Source organism: Clupea harengus, chromosome 4 (assembly GCF_900700415.2).
Source record: "Clupea harengus chromosome 4, Ch_v2.0.2, whole genome shotgun sequence".
NCBI classification, from domain to species: domain Eukaryota; kingdom Metazoa; phylum Chordata; class Actinopteri; order Clupeiformes; family Clupeidae; genus Clupea; species Clupea harengus.
The window spans coordinates 19140685-19164807 of NC_045155.1; the positions used below are offsets into that span (position 1 = coordinate 19140685).

General features: G+C 42.1%; 2 protein-coding genes across 9 annotated transcripts; one reads left to right on the plus strand and one right to left on the minus strand.

Moving 5' to 3' along the window:
* The first annotated feature begins 250 nt into the window (after positions 1 to 250).
* On the plus strand, positions 251 to 9543 carry hmga1b (high mobility group AT-hook 1b). Of its 6 annotated transcripts, none has more exons than XM_031566587.2 (5): positions 251 to 378; positions 1542 to 1648; positions 3965 to 4051; positions 5132 to 5188; positions 7747 to 9543. In XM_031566587.2, the coding sequence occupies exons 2-5, from the start codon at positions 1559 to 1561 to the stop codon at positions 7810 to 7812; spliced, it is 300 nt and encodes a 99-aa protein (XP_031422447.1). In that variant the 5' UTR covers positions 251 to 378; positions 1542 to 1558; the 3' UTR covers positions 7813 to 9543. The 6 variants fall into 6 exon arrangements, with proteins under 6 accessions (XP_031422447.1, XP_012676298.1, XP_031422449.1 ...); XM_012820844.3 differs by lacking the exon at positions 251 to 378 and adding an exon at positions 389 to 520; XM_031566589.2 differs by lacking the exon at positions 251 to 378 and adding an exon at positions 575 to 1018 and having other exon boundaries at positions 7750 to 9543.
* A 740-nt stretch (positions 9544 to 10283) lies between these two features.
* smim29 (small integral membrane protein 29) lies at positions 10284 to 16560 on the minus strand. Of its 3 annotated transcripts, none has more exons than XM_031566584.2 (5): positions 16539 to 16560; positions 15367 to 15681; positions 14604 to 14629; positions 14375 to 14480; positions 10284 to 12680 (listed from the first exon to the last, which is right to left on the minus strand). In XM_031566584.2, exons 2-5 carry the CDS (start codon positions 15472 to 15474, stop codon positions 12612 to 12614), a joined length of 309 nt encoding a protein of 102 aa, XP_031422444.1. In that variant the 5' UTR covers positions 15475 to 15681; positions 16539 to 16560; the 3' UTR covers positions 10284 to 12611. The 3 variants fall into 3 exon arrangements, with proteins under 3 accessions (XP_031422444.1, XP_031422443.1, XP_012676295.1); XM_031566583.2 differs by lacking the exon at positions 16539 to 16560 and adding an exon at positions 16216 to 16509; XM_012820841.3 differs by lacking the exon at positions 16539 to 16560 and adding an exon at positions 16046 to 16509.
* Between the last annotated feature and the right edge of the window lie 7563 nt (positions 16561 to 24123).

Here is a 24123-nt window from a genome sequence, read left to right on the forward strand (position 1 = left end):
TATTCATGACATCTGATGTTAATTCAGCATAAATACGGAACAGGTAAGCAGTGTATAGGTTCAACCCTGACATCTCCGAACACAACATAACGTTAACTGTTTAAACACGATGGTCCGTTTTTGTACCACGGGCCATGTATTTACATGTTAGAGCACCGGAGAATTTGGCGGGGAAATGAAAACATAGTGAGAAGAGCTCAGAAAGACCTGCCTACTTATCATATCTCCGCCTACCGTTGTTCTATTTCCCGTGTGGAAGCCCCCTTAAATTGCTCTAAAACTCCCTCAGGCAGCCGCCTTTTTCTTTCATTCGGAGGACACAGTGCTCTATTTTTAGCACAGTTTGGATTGTCTCCAGGACCGGGTGCATTTTATTTGGTAATTTATTTATTTCATACTTTCTGTGACCCTCTCTCCTTTATTTCCCCTCCCAATGCAAAGGGATTTAAAGGGCTGGGTTATGTAGCTTTCTTATATTTTCAGTCCCAAAGACGTGAGCATTAGGTCAAGACCAACCCGGGTAAGGCACTGGCACCCTTTCGATTAAATCTGATCAGAAAGTATTAGCTAATTTGGATATGATAGGGATTATGAGGTCTGACTTTGCACTGGCATATTGGAGAATTCGACATAGGCCTATTAACGCATCAGTCGATGTCTAAGGCGACCTTGCTTTTGTAAAAAACAAATTATTACCTTTCTTTCCATTTTGCGAGGAATTACCAAAGCTATCGCAACATTGTTGCACAAACATGTTAAGGAATGCAACATCTCAATATTAAGCAGATTTTGTCGTGTTGTTACTTAAAAGTAGCGGAAACAGAGCGCGTATGAGCTTCCCCGGCACGAATTTAAAGGGACAAGAATCTTCGCCTAGTGATTGTGCGTATTGTACTTGTACTGTGTTTTCGATTGCGTATTCCGGTCCGCGCTGGAACTGCGAGGCATCCGTAGCAACTGATTTCCAAGCATTGGTGGAGCTAGCTCACCAGCGAGGATTTTTTTTCTCTGCGGAAAGGTAGGGTAGATTTAATCTTTGTCTGATCGATAATTGTATTCGTACGTAATTATGTATTGCAGCACTTTTATACTAAAGTGTCAAGGTTCTTCTCTCCTGTGTCGTTTTGTCGGGCTGTACCCCTTAACTATATTGTCAACATTGAGAAAGCCGGTAGCTACATGGCTCACCTGACATCCAGCTCTTGACTAGAGCCCCGTCTTCAGCAGCGACAGCTATTTACGTCAAGGCTATTTAAGTGCAGCCGCTCAGATTATGTAGGCTACTCGAATGAATAAACCGTAGGCTACGACAGCCTACATTTCATCTCTCCAAGTCGCACGTATGTCACTGAATTGCTTCTGGCTAACTTAGTGTAAGGCATTTGTCGCTGGAATAGTAGGGTTGACCATGTGATCGTCAATACAATAGCTTTTTTGTTTTCTTTAGTTTGTGCGCTCTGCGTGTAGTGTTCGCTGGCTTTTGTATCAAACATATTATGATGCATATGTATTGAAGCAATTGTTAAACCTTTTTCTTGTAGTTTTATAATACGACACCATGAGTGATTCCGCCAAGGATACAGTGTCTCCGAAGGAGAAGGATGGAGCCGAGAAGAGGGGACGCGGGAGACCAAGAAAACATCCACAGGTGAGGAGCAATTCACAATCACATTTTGCATAGCTGTTGGCATGAGTATGCCGTGGCCGGCGAACAAGTAATCACTTAACTGTTTACTAATATCACCCTTTTATGTCTTTTAATTATAATTTATTGTAATGAGTAGGTCAGGGTGTGATTAGTTGTTAAAGGTTGTCGTCAGGTAGTTGCTATGCACGATACAGAAATCCCTTTTTCCCTAGTCTGTCATGTCAACCTACTTAAATCCCAGGGCTGACTTTATTTTGTTGTGTTTCTGGTGGGATCACCCTACACATTTTCCCATGGGGAATTCCCCGTGTAGGCATACTGAGCTCTACACCTTTACAAGTGTTATCCATATAGTCGGTTCATAAGTACTTATTGTGTAAGGGTGTATGTGTGTTAATGTTGGACATCCTGCCCCATCCCCAGCCCACATGCGCACTCACACACCCACCCACACACCCATCCTCCTCCTGCATATTTGTAACGATCATCCCGCCTGGCAGGTTGACTGGCATGCAACCCGAACCGTTCAAACCTACACTAACGCACTAGTGTTTCGGCTGCATAGGCATTGGTTGGTCACTGGTGCTCACACTGTGGCTGGGCCGTGACTCTGTCACTAACAGAGGTTAATGCTGGTGTTGGGTTGCAGGACTGTTAATGGCTGTCCACTTTAGTCAGTCTGGGAAGGGAATAAAAGCCTCTTCTACCGTGAGCTATATCTGAATCAATTAATTAACTTTAAAATAATATTTTCTGTGTAAAACCTCACGCTGATACTATCCCTAGTATTTTTAACCTCAGACTGTTTGGGAAATACCACAGTGACGTTGTCAGTTACACGTTATTTTTTGAGCAGAACAACCAGCCCGGTTCTCCAAAACAACAAAGAAATTAGTTTGTCCCAAAGCTCTGTGTACATTCTTTCAAACGGAAATGCAAAATCTGTGGTAAAGCTTTGTTTCTCCACTCCATTCATCAACTGAAAGCTCTTATAAGTCATGTTTGCACATGCCATGCTTTTATAAACCGACTTGCCAAACGGGAGTCTCCGCCCCAGCACCTTCACAAGTGTCCACCCCCAGCGTGCTCTGACTCCGCTGCCCTGTGTGTTCGCTCCCATTACATGCCTCCTGCATCAACATGGGTGGCCAGTGCTTCCACCTCCTTTTGTTCTCCGCAACAAGCCCCCACCCTGCTGTCCGTCAGTCGCTCTCTGCTCTTACAGCAGCGAGCAGTTAATAAAGGTTTTTTTATGTGCGCATAGTTTTTTTTATATATATATTTTTTTTACAAATATTATAATTTTTTTGCAGTCCTGTCTCAATTTCTGGTCTCAACTTGGCCTCAGCCCCCTTACAAAGTGCTTGATACACTTCATGGAACTTGGCAACCCATGACTGTGTACCACCTGTTGGTCTTAAAGTAGCAACGGGTGTCAGTTGCACTGACCTTGAACAGGGCTTTCTTTGTGTTGCAACAAGGTTGTCTGCCAAAGAAACTGCATATTGTGACCCACGTTTGACTCCCGGACCTGGCTGAAGAATACTGGCTCAGATCCTTTTATTTTATATAGCCTACATGACATGTCAGACAAGTGTTAAGTTAAACTGGTGTTAGAGTGCTAAGTAGTCAACTTTTAAAATTCTACTTCTGTTCACATAACATGATGTAAAATTATGTATGAAAAAATATGTCTCGCTGAAGAGTCCCAGTGTAACAAATGAGTAACGTTAATAATTCTGCTAATCTTCAACACTGCATGCATCGCTGCATTACTGCATTACAGTCCTCGAAAGATATTAACCTGGATGCAGTTTTGGGAAGCCACAGATTATTCACACCTCTGCCTCTAACACTGCGTCAACTAAGAATGCAACCACTGCCATCAGCACCAGTATCTAGATCGATCTGTCCTGTCGCATTACTCATCGTGCATGGAGTGCAATAATGGGATCCACCTCTGTGGCCTAGTTAAAGCTGTGCTGTGGTTGCCTCTGCATTTTCCGTTGCATACGAGACAGGCGGGTAGCCAGAGTTTGTTCGTCTGAGCCACAGGTCATGGAGCTGGGGCAAGAAGACACCGCCAATCTCACTGAAATATTCAGACCACGTCCAACCGTGGGACTAAAACACACACACACACACACACACACACACACACACACACACACACACACACACACACCGTGTGTCCATAGACATCAACACCTCTCTGCAGGATGACATGATGCATTTGTCCCATTTTGTGGTTGGCTTGCAACGTGTTTTTGGTTACAACGTGAGGTTTCTCATCTTCATCTTGTCTTTCTTTTCCAGGAGCCCAGTGGGTCTCCGACTCCAAAGAGGCCCAGAGGGAGGCCAAAGGGCAGCAAGAACAAGACCTCCTCTTCCTCCAAGGGCAAAGTAAGTCCAAGCCGCCAGTCTGTCTAAGGAGATCATGTGCACGGGGCCGGGTTGAGTTGGTTTCTGTAATATAGGCTTAGCAGCTACCTTTCAGACATCCAATTAAGACCAGGTATTTTGATCCAGTAGAACCCGGTTAAATACAGGTCACATTAGCAGATATAACTCAAGCTGATGGCAGCAGGTGATGCATGGAATGCTGCAAGCAATTCACGTCCTGTTTTTTTTCTGAATTTGAGCTTTGAAATGTATGTTTTGAGAACAGTACACTTTGGCTGTAAAGGTTTTTCTTTTTCTTCCCCTACACTGGTTTTTAAGGGATGTTGTGGGTTAACTGTCATTATGTCTCTCACCTAAGCTGACGAAGAAATTATACAGTCAGGAGTTTCCTTTTGTCAGAAATTGTCTTACCGATAGCTCTTCAGATGAAATCGAAACACTCCAACTCTGGTTTATTCTCTCTATCTTTCTGCCCTTGAGTTTCCTGCTGGCAGTGTGTGTGCATGTGTGTATATGTGCATGTGTGTGTCTGTGTGTGTGTGTGCATGTGTGTGTTTTGTGCTGCAGGTGCACAGCCAGTAAGACTGTTTCCAAGTTGACAGCCCCCACCTCTCCACATGCGCTCCTCTCCTCCCTCTCCCCACCACTCGTTCTTTTCCATTTACTGTTGTCATGACAACAGCTAACCCCCCCCCACACACACACACACACACACACTCACACCCACACTTCCAGAGCGATATGTCCTGTATACTATATTGTAGTGCAGCGTGTGTGTGTGTGTGTGTGTGTGTGTGTGTGTATGAGTGTGTGTAAGTAAGGGTCTGTTGGCTGACGCTGGTGGTCGAGCTCGCCCAGTCCCACCAGCTGTCTCTGAACCCCAGACCAGGTGGCCAGCGAACTGGAGTGCCCCGCGAACAGTTCCTGTCCTTTCCAAGATAAAAGCCGATGAACTCGATGCCCTCAGGCCATCTGCCGGCAAATATAAATACCAGCTCCCTCTAGTGTCTGTCTGTGAGACTGCCATTTGTCAGTGGAGCTGATTCCTCTCTCTCCTTCTCCTTTCTTTTGCTCTCACAGAAAGCTACGGCACCAGCATCTGCAGGGATGAAACGCAGAGGAAGACCCAAGAAGGTGGTAAGGACTTGAACTTTTCCTCTCACAGCAAAAAAAAAGAAAAGAAAAAATGTCAACTGCCATGCACTCCCTTTTCATCGAACCGCCCGCTAAACAGGTCGCCTGTGCTGCCAAGCCGTTTATGGCTGGAAGGTGTGTTTGTGTGTAGAGGTTCTGTTGCCCATGGTAATGGATGAAAACATTTGCATTTGGAGAGATTTCACCCCAGCCTCCCCTTTGCGCGCACACACACACACACACACGTACGTATACGGTACACTAACAGACATGAGTCACCGGATGACTAATTATCTCTTTAATGAGATATATTGCATATCCATTTTGGACACCTGGAGCTGGATGCATGGCATTTTTAGGTAAATGATAATAAAGCACAGTTAGCAAAGGTACCTTATTTTTTATTGCAAGGTAATGGTGTACTGCTAAATGTTTAAATGAAATACTAAGCAGTGGTTGAGGTGTCTCAATTTGTACATTATTGAGTGCACTGAGTAGCTTTAGCAGTTCGTGCGATTAATCGTTGAGTTATTATGTTGACAGATGGGTAGTGTGTGCTCTAAGAGGCCTTTTACGATTAATCTCTTTGTGTTTGTGTTGCCTGTGAAATCATTTTAGGAAGCATACAACTCAACTACAGTTTTTATCCCCTCTCCTTTGTCATCCCTTTCCTCGAAGACTCATTCTTTAGTCATCAATAGCTTTCCTTTTCAACAAATTCCTGTCGCATGAAACTAAATACTGCCCCCCCCCCCCTTCCTTCCGACTCTCCCACATGTTTAAACTCATTTAGAAAGTGCCCATAGAAATCCTTTTGCCTTGAGTCACGGGCTGTTCTGCCAAACTGAGTCACCCTGGAGAAGCAGGTCTCCACTTCCTGTTTCCCCTTCCAGCTTCCAGGTCATTTACTGTCCAGAACAGAGTTTTAGATTTTCCAGAGCTCTATTTTAGATGATTTTGCTAATGCATTATCCAACTAATTCGGTGAGATTAGTTATGTATTTGGCTGTGGTAACACTCACGTCTGCAATCCAGTAAACCCATTTGTAAGTGTTCCATTCAGTAATACTTAGTTCAGAAGTCCTTGCCAGCTGAATGATCTGATTTCTTACCACAGTACTGACCGCATATGTTCAGCTTAAATCCAATGCGTTGCGATGAACCCTGGGGCAGGATCTCTCTCTGTGTACACAAGGCTGAAAACGGAGCGCTGCCCTCCTGCACGTTTCCACTCCTTATTGAAGGAGCACACAGCAGCTCGCGTCCAGCTGTCTGGGGGCCGTGCCAAGGCCCGCTTTAGTCACCGAGTGGAATGACCCCTGGCTACCCACGAAACTGGGCACTGGTTTTTATGAATGAAAGGTAGCAGCCCCAGCGGGGGAGGAGGCAAACGAGAGGCAAGCGGGTGGGCGGTGGAAGGAAGAGTGGGTAGGTGGTGGGAGGTGTGTGTGTGTGCGACAGCTCAGCCTGACTCACTACATGACTCATGTGGGATCCATTAAGCCAACAGTTCACAGGAAGCATTCATTAAGGTTTTTTTTTATTTGTTTTGGTGTAGGAAATGAATAGTTGATTTTAGTTGCTTTTGAGTACGTTTTAATAGCAGAGCACTTAACAACCGTTTATAGATGAAGATCGACACTGATATATAAAGGAACCTGTATAAGTGACAACACTACATTGTAACAGTGTAACACTGTGTATTAAGTGTTACGATGTAGATTCCTTGACCCACAGTCGGAAGCGATCACCTTTGATTATGCATTATGCATTATGTTAGCTTAAAATACATGCTTTTCTGTAGGATGTCAAAAACGTATCTTCCTGGCGTTATGTGGTTTTTAAATGCTCTAGAAGACTTTCTAAGTGCTGCTACCATCATAATTGTGTTTTGCTGTGTTTGGTTGGTCAATGGGGAAGTGTGCATTACATCTAGTTACAGCTAAGTTTGTTGAACACGTGTATCAGTTGGGTTATTTGATTGGGCCCATAGATGGCTGTTGGTAACAATGTGAAATGCACTGGAATGTATGTTTTGGGTGTCATCCGTGGACATCAACTTAGCAAAGTAGCCTGTGCACAGGTGATGGGTGTGTCGCTTGCTATGCAGTTTTATAAACGTGTACCCAGTCACTGGACTCGAACCCGTACCTTCGGACACTGGGGTTGGGGGTGCTAATGATTACGCTACAACCCCTGGGGATTAAACATCTGTCTATAGTTTCATGGAATTATGTTCTCACACTGGAGTTCTGTATCCGCTGTCCATGAATTGATAGGTGCTGCACACCACTTGTTTTAGTTTTAAAGCCCCACACCAACCCGGTAGGACCAACCTATGAATTTTGGTGCATTTGTAATTCGGGCAAGCTCAATGTAATAACGCAGACGCAGTGACGGGTGGGATCATGTCATGTGCCATCCATGTCCCCAGCACATTACAAACCAAAACAACATCAACGGTAAGGGTGTGTCTGTTAGACTCACAGCCTCCAGTTAATGAATGTTAACGATTCTAAGCCGTTTCTTTTTTTCTGTTTTTGTTTTTTTTTTTTGTCCAGGAGAAAGAGGAACAGGCCTCCAAGGAATCCTCTGAGGAGGAGGAGGAAGAAGAGGAAGAACAGTAACCGTGCAACTTATGCTACCTCACAATTCAATATGACGGCTTCCTGCCAGCCAGATCTGGACTGAAACTCTTACCCCAGAGCCACCCTAACCTCTCTCCTGTCGCTAACCTCTGTCTTCTCTCACTCCCGTACTCCAATGGGGGGTTCGCACAGAACTCATGCATTTGACTTTTTTCCTCTGCGACACCACTGGAAGACACAACTAGGCTATGTATATCCATACATATATCACGGCTTCCATGTGTATATGTATATGGGAGTTCTGTTCACTCTGGGTTATCAGCTTATATCAAATGTTATTGTCTGTGTACCTGGCGACGGTTCTGTTCCGTTGAGTCTTTTAGGCCTAAATGATTACTGTTATAGGATATTTTGCATTTGACAGTTTTAGAAGCGACAGATCGCAGGACAGCTTTTCTGCTTTCTGCTTATTTTCTCTGTACTCCTTCTACATCTATCTGAATCCGAGCTGGTTGGTTTGGGTGTGTGAACCATTAATGTCATTTTATACTGGACAAAGGTGAATTTACCTACTCTTTGTTTTTAATTTGATGTGTGTTTGTGGTGTAGTTATTCAAAATAATATTCACCTATCACTTTATCTTCTTCGTGGAAGAGCAAAGTTTTTGCGCATATTGTAGTTTGGTTTGTTTGTTTGTTTGTTTGTTTTTTTTGCCTCATTCTCAGTGCAACCTTTTATAAACCCTGACCAGTTTTCCACTGTTTTAATGCCCAGGTGTCAATTCAAGCCATCTTTCATCTAATTACACATAATCGCTTATGAAAAAGCCTAGAGGTAGACCCTGCACTCGAGAACGCTTGTACAGACTGATGTGAGGCTCTACGCTTTGTTGTGGACCTGTTTCGACAACTAGTGGGTGTCTGTTCATGAGTCGCCACAGCGACACCTGGCTTGTAACAGGCCTTCGTGTCACTGCCCTTTATAGCTTCTGTGATTCGCACTGTCTTACTGTGTAGTGTGGCGTTTCATTACTTTAATGCAGCCCAGAGCTATGGTACGTCTCTCACACGATTAAAAAAACACACACAGAAACATGCTTACAGACATGCAACTGGTCAGCAAGACCATCCTAGTGCAGGGGCTGAAGAGGTTCATGTCCATCCACATTCTGTTGGCACCTGACCCCTGCTGTCGTGTTGGCAAGCTGTGTGTTTACTTTTTTCTCGACTTGACTGTTCTTGAGTAGCTGATGTCATGGTTTTTTGACTAGGTGTGAAATGGTGGACCATTCCATGTCTTGCAACTCCTTACCTGCTTTAGACGTCCTCTTAAGTGTTGGCCACGGTGTACAAGAAGTGGATGTTCTGGTTTTTCCACAAGAAGGCAGCATTTTGGGCTGTATCTCATGTTTGTGAAATGTCCTGCCTGCTCTTGGTAAAAGGCTTGGTATATTTTTTTTGTAGTGCTTCTGGAAAGGTTTTTCTTCTCCGTGTCAGGGAAAAGGGATCACAGTCCAGTGATCTCTCCACAGAACTTATGCTGCTACAAACTCGGACATAAAAACCCAGAATACTGCAATGGGACCTAGTGCTCTCTGGCGCTGGTCTGCAAACTCATACCTCACTTGACAACAGCTTACTTATACCATATTAGTTTCAGCTGGTCTTAGAGCAGCCTGGCTGAGGAGCGTGCGATGATTCAAGTACAACGTCTGTATTATTGTGTTTTTAGTTTTAGTTCAATTTTTTTTTTGTCTAACATTTTTGGACTTTAATATGCTAAGCTTTTTCAAAAAAACAATAAAAACAAAACAAAACAGAAAGTGCACAAGCACATTCTTTCAGCTTTTCATGATTGGTCTGTGGAAATAACACACACCGTAAATGACTGCATCATGTCTGTAAGACAAATCTTTTTTTTTTTTTTTTTTTTTGGGCTAAATATGTTCACAGATTGTGGTAGTTTAGCGGTTTTGTGTTTTTAGTTTTATAATTAGATACTGTGGTGCACTGAAACGCAGCTTTGGTTTGGATTATCATGGATTAATGGTTTTACAATGTAGTGACAACGGGCCATGGTCTCAATTTTGGAAAATTGTCCCAGTGTGGTCGGGCACCAGCCATCTTTCAAGTGTATGCGGTACTGTGGCCGTTGACTTGCCATTGAAAGGAATTGTCCTTGTGCACCGACTCCATCCATGCGTAGAGTACACATGCACAAAAAAAAACTGTTTGGGATCAGTCTTTTCATTGTATAAACTGTATTTTTTATTGTGGCCTGCAAGTTTGTATTCCAAAATGGTAATAAAAGTTAAAAGTTTTTAATTCCTTTCACTGGCCCTTTGTGCTTTTGTGCTGTTGCTGTACTATATTTATTTTCAAAATAAATTGTGTTATATAAAACTGACAATTTACTCGAATGCAACTAGATGAATTTAGCCAAACAAAACAGATAGATCTTCAGAAGGAAAATAGAGAAATTTCACAAGAAAATTGCAGCATAGCAAGACTTTCTAAAAACAGTTTCTTTTATTTATTTGTTTTACATACATTTCCACTCATAAAAATTCAACTGTCATATGCTATAGAAGGGCCTGGATTCACTGAACCAAGATTATCCAGATACCTGGGTAGTCATGTTTGATTTTATGTAGTTTTCTGTTCAATTGCATTGGCATGACATTCCCATTAAGATGTATTGTGACCATTCATCTCACAGTCTCTAAATTACTTTGGCACAATTATTGTCAACACTGCTGAAAATGTAATGTAAAATGTCTTAAAACCTTTCCACCATTATTGTGTACATTTATGCAACATGGGCAGAAACACTTATCCAAAATGTGGTATACTGGCTTCATGCAACCTACCTAAAATGAGAAAGACCAATAAGCACAACTGGACACATCATCCCAGTGTGAGACCTAGACTTCACAATGCATGATTCTACATAACACGAGTCTGTTTTTGAGGAAAAACGATTAACCGGTAAAATAGTTGCATCCCTACAAAATGGTACTCAGTTGCAGAAAACAAAAAAATATGATTGAGTCTGGTTTTCAGAATATTAAATATGTTTCACAATGTGCCAAAGCAATTCAGACAAACTGTACTGAGTATGTGTTGGAAACAGACTTTAGAATGTCTAGTCTCAAATTATGAAGAATTACAAGGGGAGTCCCAAGCAATCTTTTCTTCAGAGCTCTTGAATTAGCTCAAATATTGCATGCGAGATGGCAAATACAGTTCTGCTCAAAAATCCTTAACCAGTTTGCTTGTCGGAGCTCTAATCCCATAAGACTGTAAACTGTTACATTACAGTATCTTACACTGTTTCATTTGTAGATTCTTCCCATTAAATCGAAATCAAGACCAATCACATTCCAAGGCCTTTTTATTGGTTCCTGTGTATCCAGGCCCTCGGGTGCATGTCTGTCATGGACTGCAGTGCAAAGCTGAGATGAGTCTTCCTGTTCACTCAGCAGAAGAATCCAGTATGAGAGACATACGGCAGTTTCCTTAAATAGCTTTAGCTTTAACTTTCTTCCAGCAATTTCCATGGGGTATCATACGCAGATGCCTGCACCTGTATGTTTGTTAGCAACAGTCTTTTTGGTGCAGGTCTATTTAGTATCTGACCCCCATGGCAGCCAAAAGAACATTCTTCTCCTTTCACAAATTAGCATACCAAGCATGTTCGTTCTTTGTGGGGAAGGGGGGGGGGGGGGGGCGGCAAAGCCGAAGCATGCTTTTGAACAAGGTGAGCCACTTGATTGCGATTTATTTTTTTCCTGGTGGTGTTCTTCGTGCCGCGCAGAAGGACTTTTCCTGATGGCTGAGCCCACTCAGGCCAGTGGTATGCCACAGAGCGGATGCTGCAGCCATCCTTATGAGGCTCTAAGTGCCGTGCCCCTCAGCAGGACATTCTTCCACAGCTAGTCACCGCGGCACTCAAACGGGATATGGTGGATAGACACGGCAGGGAAGGACAGAGCCAGACACGGAGGGTGGATAGACATACGGAAGGACAGAGATAGAGACAGCCCACCCACCCTCTTCTGGGATACAGGCCCATTTCTCCCCAGGCAGCACCCAGACCCAACTCAGCATCAGCCTCCCTCAAAGACTCCTCCAAGATCACTAAACCTCCATAACGCAGTCCTAGGGGAAATACAACTTCTAGCATCTAACTATTTTAATGCGGAATTAAAAAGTCTATAGTTTAATTGCACTCAAAAGGCTCAGACAAGTCACCTCAGTCATATTTGCAGAGAAGTCCTTTCGCGCACACACGCTGCCTGAGGAGGGGTAGATAAAGGATTAAGTCTTCACATAATGACTTTGTCCAAGCGCTCAGAATCAGTCGGAGTACACTACCTAACCGCGCCTATGCTTGAATGGGTTCTCCCAGGTTTCAGTAGTCAACAACACACATTAACACATGATAAAAATATTCCATAAATAAACATGTAACAAACAAACAAACAAACCAACACAATGCAAGTAAAATCCTCTCAACACACAGCAACAAGGTAAATGTGGCACTAACAGAAAGTTCTAACCATATACAAGAACGTGTAACAGCAGTGGTTATTTGCCTCCCATGAAGAGACGCGGTTGAAATGAGGACGGGAGATGGGGGGGGGACGGGGACGTGGTGAGGATTTAGTGGGGTAAAGAAAAACACACAGGGCGGTGATCAGGCAAAAGTGCCCTCAATGCAACAACATTCCTGCCCTTCAACAGATACCTGGGACCCTCCCTGATCGCGGCGGCCGGGGCATGTCGCCGCCTAGAGTGTGCAGTTGGCATGATGGCGACGGATGCCGGCCGCCCCCTCATCCTTGAGCTTCTTTCATCAACAGAGGGCGCTCTTGTTGGTAGTTTCTCACCCAGCTCTGCACTACCTGAGCACACAGGAAGTGTTGGAAAGGACATGAGGGTTAATGTTAGAGTCTTTGTCTCTCCAGCCTCCTGTCTCTCCGCCGATGAAGCGGAGATAAACCAGTAAGACCAGGATACAGCTATAAACGCATCATTGAAATATCTCCATTTTCTTTGCAATGGCAGTCAGTATTTAAACATGACAAGGTCATGAGCATAAAAGGCAATCTTCAGTCTACCCATCAGTATAAAAGGTGCATCTACAAAGCCTTTTTTGCATACACAACACATAAACCAAAGGCAGTTGATTTAGTCTAATTATACATCAACCTCCAATAGCTTTCACAATGCAAAATTTCAGGGATACATGACACATTGAAAATAAAGGATTATATGTATGAATAGAGCAAATCACTTCATGAAAATGTGTGGTAAATAAAGTAGCAATTCTGGATAGAGAAAAAAAAAAAAAAAAAGACTGCCCTGGAAAGTACAGTGCCACACTGCCACTTGCTGCACGCATGGAAAATAGCTTTTTCCATGCACTCCATGCACCCCTGCTCCAAACTGCACTCCATGCACCCCCGCTCCAAACTGCACTCCATGCACCCCCGCTCCAAACTGCTGGTCCCATGTTGCACAAGAGTCTATTTCAAAAGATTGATAACATGCAAAAACCGCATTGCTTGGATAGGCCATATTCAAACTAAACAATGTTTCAACCCTCTCAGAATCCTCAGCATCTCCACTCTGAGCTTCGCCACCACATCCTCTGGCTTTTCTTTCCCGAGCAGTAAAGGGCACTCATTATGGATCTAATCCATCACGGAGGAACTTCTAAATCATCTTGTTGCCTGGCAACTTTAAGTAGGTCTGATAGGAGTTACAATATGCCCACTGTGCCGCTTTGAGTATTGCAGCACTTAAATAGAAAGAGGTCCAGATTCAGCCAATATGATTTCACCAGACACAATCTGTCTTTTCATGCAGCATGATATGAATCAATGTGCGACTGCACATGAAGACTGCATGTAGTGGTGCATTTTGGCAACACAGCGGTTCTGTCTTAAGCTGATCGTGGTTTCAAATTTCAATTTCAAATTCACAATTCCAACACATTTCTGAAGCTGTATATTGCTTTGAAGACTATGTGGTTTGTTCATGTTCCTTCAGTGACCAACAGAATGGGGTATGGGGGGGGCATAAAAAGACAGAAAAAGACTGAAAGACAAAAGACATTGGTACATATTTTTATAACTAAAATGAGCCAACATCTAAGCGGTACCTAGGTACTATATGTAGTTTTTAGTCGACTAGAGCACAGTATAGCTCAAAATCATTGATACCAACACACTTTGCAGTAAGATTCTGAGCAAGCAAGGTAACAACTGCATTATTAGGGCCTGCTTCTACTTCCATGCCAATCAAATGGAGGAGTATTTAAATGTCTGGTCATTTTCCTGTTGACTGGATCTAAACAATGAAGCCTTGCATTGTAACCAACTCTAAAATATAGGGGTCCTTTACTGCTGCCATCATGGAGCTCAACTCCCTGCAGCTAATGATGATGGCGATGACGATGAGTATCCACCCGTGCTTTAGCCTGAGTATGCTAGTCTCCGTGCCAAGTTCAACAACCCTGCTTGCACATTAGTTATGCCAGTGTTACGCTGTTTTGGACAACACACCTATTTCACGACAAATGTTAGGCACCCACCTTAGTATCCTCCTCCCTCCAGAGCATTTCCTGTTCGGCTTCGTTGACTTCCTCTGAGGGGTCATATGTGTAAACTGGAAGCAGCTGGTGGCGGAGCCGGTCGAGCCTTTAACAGAAACAATCAAAGTCAATATGACATCCAATCTACATCTGCGGTGTGTCATTACAGTAACAATATGGACCACTGCAATGGTGGAATGAACATGAGGTTAATAGAGGGGAAATTCACCTTCGCTTCCTCCTTATGTAGAGCACCTGCAATCAAAGCAGAAGTCACTTTAAATGTTTCTGTTCTCTAAATACCAGCTTGCTCAGTGGAATCAATGTGACAATTTGATATCGTAGCTACATTATCTGACATGTTAAGTCAACTGGGTTAGTTTGAGATTTAAAGACAGTTTGCCCACTCCACCCTTCCCACCAATCAACATGCTTGTGTTTGACTGGCACTCTGAGTGTCCAATCCCTGCCTCCAGGCCCCTCTCGGGTTTTGGACCGGTTAAGGCCTGAGCCTTGCTGTCTAACTTTAGGGCAGAACATCTCTGGAATGTTCAGTGTTCAACGCACCTAGTTTACAAAAGAACGCTTGTCTGCATTTTAAGATATGATTTTGAGCACATCCCTAACAGAAAACAAAGCGTGCATAGATTGAATTTAATGCTCAAGCTAGCTTTCCTGCTGCAAACTACAATAATGAATGGTTGTGTGTGCACCTCATTACAGGCTAACTCATTTGAGTCATTTCCATCATGTGATTCAGCATTCTTCGCTCAAGTCTCCGACTGCCACACAGCCACGCAAACACACACATACACACACACACACACACACACACACACACACACACACACACACACACACACACACACACACACACACACACACACACCTCCTTTTAGTAAAACCGTCAGCTCAATGACTCATATATACTCTACACATACAGCAAGCCCTCCATACAGCTGTCAGCTAGCCCCTCAGCTGAGCCCCCTTACCACTGCAGTCACAATCCCGATGATGGTGACGAGGAAGAAGGGAACCAGCACATAGCCCACCGCCACGTCTTTGTCTGCGATGGAGGGAGGTTGTGTGGTAGAGTTCATGGTGCGATCCGAGGGGGGTAGGAGGAAGGGGAGGAGGGAAGGGGGGTGCACCCCTGGTTTTAGCAGTGGTGAGCCTCGTCCCCCTCACTAGTGGAGCATTTGTGAGGCAGCGCGCTCCTCAGGTTTCCTCCCTGTTGTTTACGCCTCATCGTTGGGATTCATGTGACTTCCACATGGTCTGAGCCCTCTCACTAATCAGTGTGAAATCTGTTTTAAAGGGAGGAGGAGGGGGTGGGGAGAAAGTACAGAGGGAGAAGGACATGTAGAGAATGACTGTTGGACTGGTTGGTCATGGTGGGGGGAGTCTGTTATTTGCATGACTGGAAAATGGGGTATGGAATTAAAGCTGATGTAATAATTTCTTGGTCTGCTATCTTTAAAAACAAAGTGCTAAAGGATTGCTAGAAAATCACATGGCACATATCTTAAATTACCATTTGAGTTATCATTAAAAACAACTAAACCTCTACAAACTAAATAAACACCAATCAAATAAAAACACATTTAGGTCATACTTAAAACTATGAAGTGAGTTTGCATTAATTGAATAACTGTAAATAAGCTTCATTACCTTAAATTGCAATTGGGTTTACCGTAAATGAATCTTAAATAATCTTCGAAATTATATTAGTGGCTAGGTATCCACAAACAGCTAAAGTTATGAACTAGCATACGTCCGTTCGTTTTGGCCTGTGAGGTTGGATTATATTGTTGATTATATTATATTTTGAGTTGATTTACCTAGTCAACAAACCTTCTATATCGTTAATTTGCCTTGTTTCTGCTTAGAAGTTAACAGGCAGACATCAATGAAACTGACCAGGCTTACTGGTCTTTACAGCAAAGATCCAATGTCATCTGACTAGATTGATTTAGCTTTAGCGTTAACGACAACACAATTCCGCAGTCACAGCCTAACTGAATTCCTTGTGCGACCTATAGTTACCAACAACATATTCCTGAGTATTGGTCACTTATGCTGCAAATGCCTGTGTCGTTCATCTTTATTCATACCGCCAAAGGAAGAAAAAAACGAAAGAGGCAGGAATCATACGGGCACTCACCTGATTGCGTTTCTTGAAACCAGGAAGAAAAACACGAGAGAGAAATAAGAGAAGTGGGCGTTGACAGAATCTTGCGACCAATAGGAGCGATCTGTCAAATCTAATGCTTACGTCGCATGTTGTGAAGGTTGTTTTCGCCAGGTGTCGCCAAAGGCCATCTGGTTTGCTCTAACCTGCTGTTGTGAAACTGAAGTGATTAACATTGGTATAAGATGTCCTCCCAGTGTTCTAGGCTTGACGTACAAGGATTTGTGAGTGTAGTCGTCTGTTAAAACAATACAATATTGAGGGAATTATATAATTATTGGTATATTTTGTTTCTATGGATTAAAGAAAGCTTTTTTGAAGAGGCACTGCACACTTCAATGTATTTTTTGAGCTGTAAACTAGATATGACTGTGCTATGATGAAATACAAAAATGCTGGTGTTAATATTGACAACATTTAAAAAATATATATAAAAATTAGTTAAAAATAGCTCAACACGCCATCTACTGTTCATCATCCTGAACCTTGCGAGGCTGATGCTGACATGTAGTCGACCGTTTGGGACTTACCTACGTCATGAAATTGGCGGCCCAACTTCCCCTAGCCCTCAGCGTGTGTGTGAATCTCATTTTTTATCATTCACACGAATTTGCATCCCCCTTTGCCCACTTTCTAGCGTTTTTGTTTTTTTTCATTTTTCAAAATGATGCAGTGGGTAGCCTTAGGCTCAGGGCTGGAGGTGAAGTAACACATTATATAGGCCTAATGCCCCTTACAAAGGGCTCTGTGCACAGGAGAATCATATATGTGGATTTCATTGGTTGCATCAGGTGACTGCTTATTGAATGTCATAGTTGTCATACAACTGTATAGGGTTTTAAAGTACTTATTATAGCTCATAAGGATTTTCTTTAGGTTAGTGAGATTAACCTAGTGGCATAGATCAATATAGAGACATTAAGATATCCTAAAATAAGAATATGACTTTTTTAAGACTATAAACATTGATTTGATAATTGAGTCTAACTACATCTGTTATTCATTTGATGAGGAAATTTGAAATTCAAGACTAGACAGATGCCAAATAGTACAAGTCCACGTCTGCCAAAGGTACAGGAGTGAGGCATCCCGAAAAACTGAACAGTAGGTTTCTTAAGGTTTCTTAAGACTTTCAGGGATGTTTTTGTTAGTCAGTTTACACAATTAAACTTTTCAAGGAGGGCCTTTTAATGCTGTGTTCCATTCACCAAGAAAACGTAATATCAAACCTTCAGTTTAAACAACCTGACTTACAGAATTATTCAAAGCAGAAATGACATGTACAAATGATATTATCAGTGATAGTTTGCACAAACTATTGGATTACTTGATGAACCAAATACCCAAACCACTAGTCGATGTTTTCAGCTTTATGGCACCTCATGAAGCTGTCTTACTCTGGCTCGATAACCCTGCGTGTCTATCAGAGCAATTTCACTGCCTATCAAAGTTCATGTTTGGTGAACTTTAACCTACAAATTGACAAAACTCAAATACGTTTTCACAATTGCAGAGCTGAACTCACAACTCGGACTCCTGAGCAGGAAAAAACAAGCTATTGACTCACTTTAACGTCCACATTCACTGCAGGACCTGAATGACTGTACACACTGGGAGTTTAATTTTAATAATTTGTTTTTGCATGCCTTCCCTGATGTTATAAAGTTTGCTAAGGTTTGCTAAGATAATTAGTACTATGGCGTGTGAGGTCAAAGTGCTATACAGTGCAACACAATGTAGGTTAATTGAACACAAACAGAAAATAATCTTTCCGAATGTTACATAATTTCACATATCTGACAGTGTGAATGAATCTATCCAAGAGAAATTGGTATTCACACAGTAAAGGGTGATTTGAAGTTTTGGTCAGTGACAGAAAGTTAATGTTGCTTTTCAGGTACCTGCAGACTCGAGGATGAGTAGAAAGACAGAAATATGTGACAGTATTGACAAGGTTTCCCTTGGAAACTTGAGACTAAACTGAAACTATTGTGGCATGGTAGAACCTTGGCGCCACTGACTGCACTCTGTGTGATATCTGATCTGTTATAACTGGATAGACAAGGGAGGCATGTATATTAATCTAGTTTGTTTGTATTTCTGTCAATCTACTCTTTAATCTCAGTGGACATCTTAATGGAGTTTTTAGCCTGAGCCCTATTTTCCCATCTTTTTAGGTCCTATTTTTTAGTAGGGACAAAAACTATGTCTGTCCATCTCTACCTGCAAAACAACTATACAATGTAATCCCATGGGACAAAATAAACTGATTGTTTTCGCCTCTGACAGGCTCATAATGTCATTATAAGTGTCTGACAGAGAGAGAGAGATGTCTGACAGAAAGAGAGACCTGTGTGTGTTTACCTCAATAGTTGTAAAGAAACAGACTATGAAAATGACTATTTCTACAGTTTGTAGTCTATAGTCATTTGTCATTTTCTACAGTTTATTTACAGTTATTGAGGTAAACAGACACAGGTATATCTTTATAGGGATCCTTTAAATGTTGTCAGACACTTATAATATTGTTTCTACAGTCATTAGCCATTTTCTACAGTTCAGTAAGTTACCAGTATCTGGCATTCTCAGAATTACTGGATTTTGCTATTTTAACAAGAAATCTTCCACAAATGTACAACTCATCTGAAGTTCGCCTCTTATGAGGGATGTATTCAGTAATTACATCACAATAAGATTATTTCTGTTGCATTGTAACTTTTTAAATCGAATAATGACTTCCAGACCCATGTGTGAAATATTAAGTATTTCAAACATCTATGTATACATCTAAGAAATATCAAATGTATTTATTCTTATTCATCCTTAAAACCTTTGTGTTGAATTGTATTCACATTTCCAATACAAGAAACAAAGACTAAGAATATCAGTGACCTTCTTACTACACTGGGACTAATCAGGTGCTTCTGCGTGTCTTGCCGTACTTACAGATGGCTACTCTGAGCGGCCCTTATGGAGGAAGTCTTTCTCTCACTTCCTGGCAGTCTCACTGTACTGCATTACCACGTGACCATGGCCAAGGTCATGGGGTTTATAGGGTGGTCCACACAGTGAGAAGAGAGGAAAAAAGAAAGAAGAAAAAAAAAGCAGAATGTCTCCCAGAAGCATTTCTCCCCCATTCCCAGAAAAAGAATACACAGAAGGGTAAGGCAGGCTCCCCTCCTTCTCCACCCTCCACCCCCCACCCCACCCACCCCTCACCAGCTGTGAGTTCCCCCTCCCTTCACCCCCCTCCAGCTCTTGCCCCCGCATGGGATATAGAGCAGGGTCTCTGGGTAAACAGATGGCCCTCTGTCATATCAGCCTGCCATTGGGATCATTTTACTCTGCAGTGAGGGGGAAAAGAGCAGGACATGAGAAAGGGGACCAGAGTAAGGACAACTGATCATGTGAGGTGGATGTTTTGATGAACCATGTTTAAAAGCATACACCAGTCAGGAGAAGGGAGAGATTAGGTATGCGTTGTGAATACTTCAGGTGAACATTTCATTGACTCTTTGGCTGTGTTTTTGTGTTGTGCTTTTTTCCTGTTTTCCTTTTATCCTCTCGATACATCGCCTTTCTTGGTTATTTCTGAATGAAGCTTTCAGTAGTTCCCAGAGTCTGTTTATGGCTTTACTGCATAGCTATTTGTAGGTTCGGAAATCCTTAAGGTTCTTACTTGTGATTTCACAACAGAGGCAAAGATGAGATCATATTTACCCAGAATAGCATACCATGAAAAACACTAGCTGTTCCAAGTAAGGTCTTAGTAGATGCTTACTGTGTGGATTCTGGCCATGGGGGCAACACTTTTCCCACAAACAAAACTATCGATTGCACAAAGTACAAAAATAGTATTTTTTTAATTTTTTTATAATGAAGTCAGTGTGGTAACCTGAAGTAGTTATTTACTATAAAATATAGTATTCGTGGGACTGATACGACAATTTGTACTTTTAACCAGTTAAAAGTAAATAAATCCTATTTTTTGCCTCTCTGTCTCAAGTCTTTCTGCTCTGCTCTGTTTCTCCAGTAGGCCCATTTCTTCATGATAAATGAGCAGTCCCATCCTTAGGAAAGCCAGTAATGCAAAGAGTTTAACAGGGTTCGTTCTTGAACCTGCGGATGGTGATCGTCCCTAAGCCCACACCATTCCTGGCTACTGGTTATGAACAAGAATAGAATCATCAAGTCTGCTGCATTGAGCAAAAACACTGTGAATCACAATAACACCATTTCAACCTCGAAAAACCACCCCCAATAAAATAACCCAGTTGAATGCAATTGAAATAGGACTGGCAATTCACATTAAAGAGGTCAAAATGATAACACGAGTATACAGTATTTTTCAAGTGGTGCAGTGGAACTTGAGCTTTAGGAACATTTTAAATGGTAACAATTGTAAAAGAAAGTGTCAAAGAAAAGATGGTCTTCAAATGTCATCATTCAGTAGCACAATTTTGTAATCATTTATGAGTCCTCAGTAAAGTGCCAGCCCTCTCCACATACATTGTTTATACATCTGTGGGAAAAAAGCATGCTCTGCACAAGATAAGATAAAAGGCCTTCTCATGTATCAAAAAGAAACTGCTTGCCTTTTTCTCCTTCTCTTTGCTGTCTCTCTTTCCTTTGTGTGTCTGCGTGTGTGTGTGTGTGTGTCTCTCTCCCTCGCTCTCTGAGCTGTGTGTATGTCTCTCCCTCGCTCTCTGAGCTGTGTGTGTGTGTCTCTCTCCCTCGCTCTCTGAGCTGTGAGTGTGTGTGTGTGTGTGTGTGTGTGTGTGTGTGTGTCTCCCTCGCTCTCTGAGCTGTGTGTGTGTGTGTCTCTCTCCCTCGCTCTCTGAGCTGTGAGTGCTGAAGACCTTTTAGACGGAATCAGGTGGGGGGCGGAAGGGGGGGGGGGGGCTGCTCTCAGAATCCTTCTTCCAGGAAAGGAGTGTGTCAGGAGTACACAGTAGCATGTGTGCACAATCTCACACACACACGGCACACACATCCATTGCCGCTGCCTTCTTGCCCTCTGTTGGTGTCAGGTAAATTGTCTTGCCGTTCAGTAAGACGTTGTTAATAGAAATGGTTTGGGACACACGTAAAAAAAATACACAACTTTAGTAAGGTGTACCTTTAGTCTCTTTGTTAAACACTAAGAGACACCATCACTGGGAAACGCACGCCAGTACGGTAACAGCCTGTATCCTGAAATGACACAATCATCCTATTACTTACAATGGATAACCCACTTAATTTGCATGTGGTTTTCCTCACAAACTTCTGTTGTGATTTTTCTCTATGAGAAGGCTGTTACACATTAGACTACCAAATTAGGTACTTCTGTGAAGAAACATTTGAATCTCTTGTCACCTTTCACAGATGAACATTCTCTCTGGATTGCATTCAGACTGTGCTCTACATTATGTTTGTGTGTTAGGTAAAAGTCAAACTGTAAGACAATAGCATGTTTCAAGACAACTTGAACTTGAGTTCTCACAAACTAGGTTTTCACAAGTTCAAAGTTCAGTACCATGACGTGAAATTTAACTCAAAAGGAATTAAAACTTTCTTTTACAACCTTCTGAAGTTTCATTCATCATGATATTTTATTTTCTGGCACAAAACATAAAATTTGAGTGCACTCTTGTATTGTTTTATTATCATTACTTCATGGCTTTTAAGGAAATAATGGAAAATGGAACAATATGTCCTCATCATGCAGAATTTCTTTTTGTGGAAATCGGATGGTGAACACGAAATCAGACTTTTTCATTACTCTCAGAGCACATAACACCCCTCCTCTCTTCCTTTTTCCTAGAAAGCATTGTGAGTCTGGGCAGCCATTCAGACAGTGCAGTAATCATGAGATTAAGCTCTATTATCCTCCAAAGCTCGGCTGGGCTGTAGGTACAGTGTTCTTTGTATCCAGTGAAAAAATAATAATAAAAAACGACGGGCTGGACGACAAGCAAGTGAGTGACAGAGAAAAACCTAAAATGGGTTCCATTAAAGTGTACCTCTTGTTCTTCTTTGTGAATTATGCAGCATCTGAGGGTAAACATACCCTCTAAGAATAGGTCAGAAATGTTGAACCCAATAGTATTAAACTAGATACACAGTTTGGGAATAGGGCCATTCTGATCCTCCTTCAATCTGTAATTAGCCTAATACTTGCCTAATACATGAACCTAATGTTACAAAACATATACCACCTAAATGTCAATATAAATAGAGAATACCTAATTAAACTCATAGTTAATTACCATTTTATTTTATTTTGTTTTGCTTTGTTTTCTTGTGCTGGGCAGTATCCCATTCAGGATTACTATTTAATTTCATATTTGTTAAATAGTATTAATGAAATTATAATTACATGTGTCAAAACTGTTGTTTCACAGCTTTGTAAAGTGATACACTGAGGGAAAACAACTGATGTCATTCTTTCAATGGCAATGAAATTCAATACTTGACAGCGCTTGGACTGGGTGGTATCTTAGGGAGATATGTATATGCAGTGTATCATATAAATTAAGGTAAACACATTGATATGCAGCCCTCCATATAGATTCAGGTATCTACATACTGTAATACTGCATGTATATATATATATATATACACTCATTTCACAAACTGCTGATATACTGGGATTTTCACACAACATCATCTCTAGGCTTACAGAGAATGGTCCGAAAAAGAAAACAAATCCAGTGAGCGGCACTTCACTGAAAAATGCCTTGTTGATGCCAGAGGTCAGAGGAGAATGGCCAGACTGGTTCAAGATGATAGAAAGGCAAGAGTAACTGAAATAACCACTTGTTACAACCAAGGTATGCAGATGAGCATCTCTGAACGCACAACACGTCGAACCTTGAAGCAGATGAGCTACAGCAGCAGAAGACCACACCAGGTGCCCCTCCTGTCAGCTACAAAAAGGAAATAGAGTCTCGATTTCTGCTGTGACATTCAGATGATAGGATCAGAATTTGGCGTAAACAACATGAAAGCATGGATCCATTCTGCCTTGTACCAATGATTAAGGCTGGTGGTGGTGCTGTAATGGTGTGGGGAATATTTTCTTGGCACCCTTTAGGCTGCTAAGTACCAATTGAGCATCGTTTAAATGCCACAACCTGCCTGAGTATTGTTGCTGACCATGTCCATCCCTTTATGACCACATTGTAGCGTGACAAAGCACAAATCATCTCAAACTGGTTTCTGGAACATGATAATGAGTTCACTGTACTCCAGTGGCCTCCACAATCACCAGATCGCAATCCAATAGAACACCTTTGGGATGTGGTGAAATGGGAGATTTGCATCATGGATGTGCAGCCGACAAATCTGCAGCAACCGCGGTCCGCGTGATGCTCTGATGACAATATGAAAAAGTACAGAAAATCTATGATGTTTCCAGCGCCTTGTTGAATCTATGCCACAAATAATTAAGGTAGTTCTGGAGACAAATGGAGGTCCAACCTGGTACTAGCAAGGTGTACCTAATTCAGTGGCCTGTGAGTGTATATATGCAATGCTGTGTTTTATAAATATGCTTCAATGCATTATGTTATGT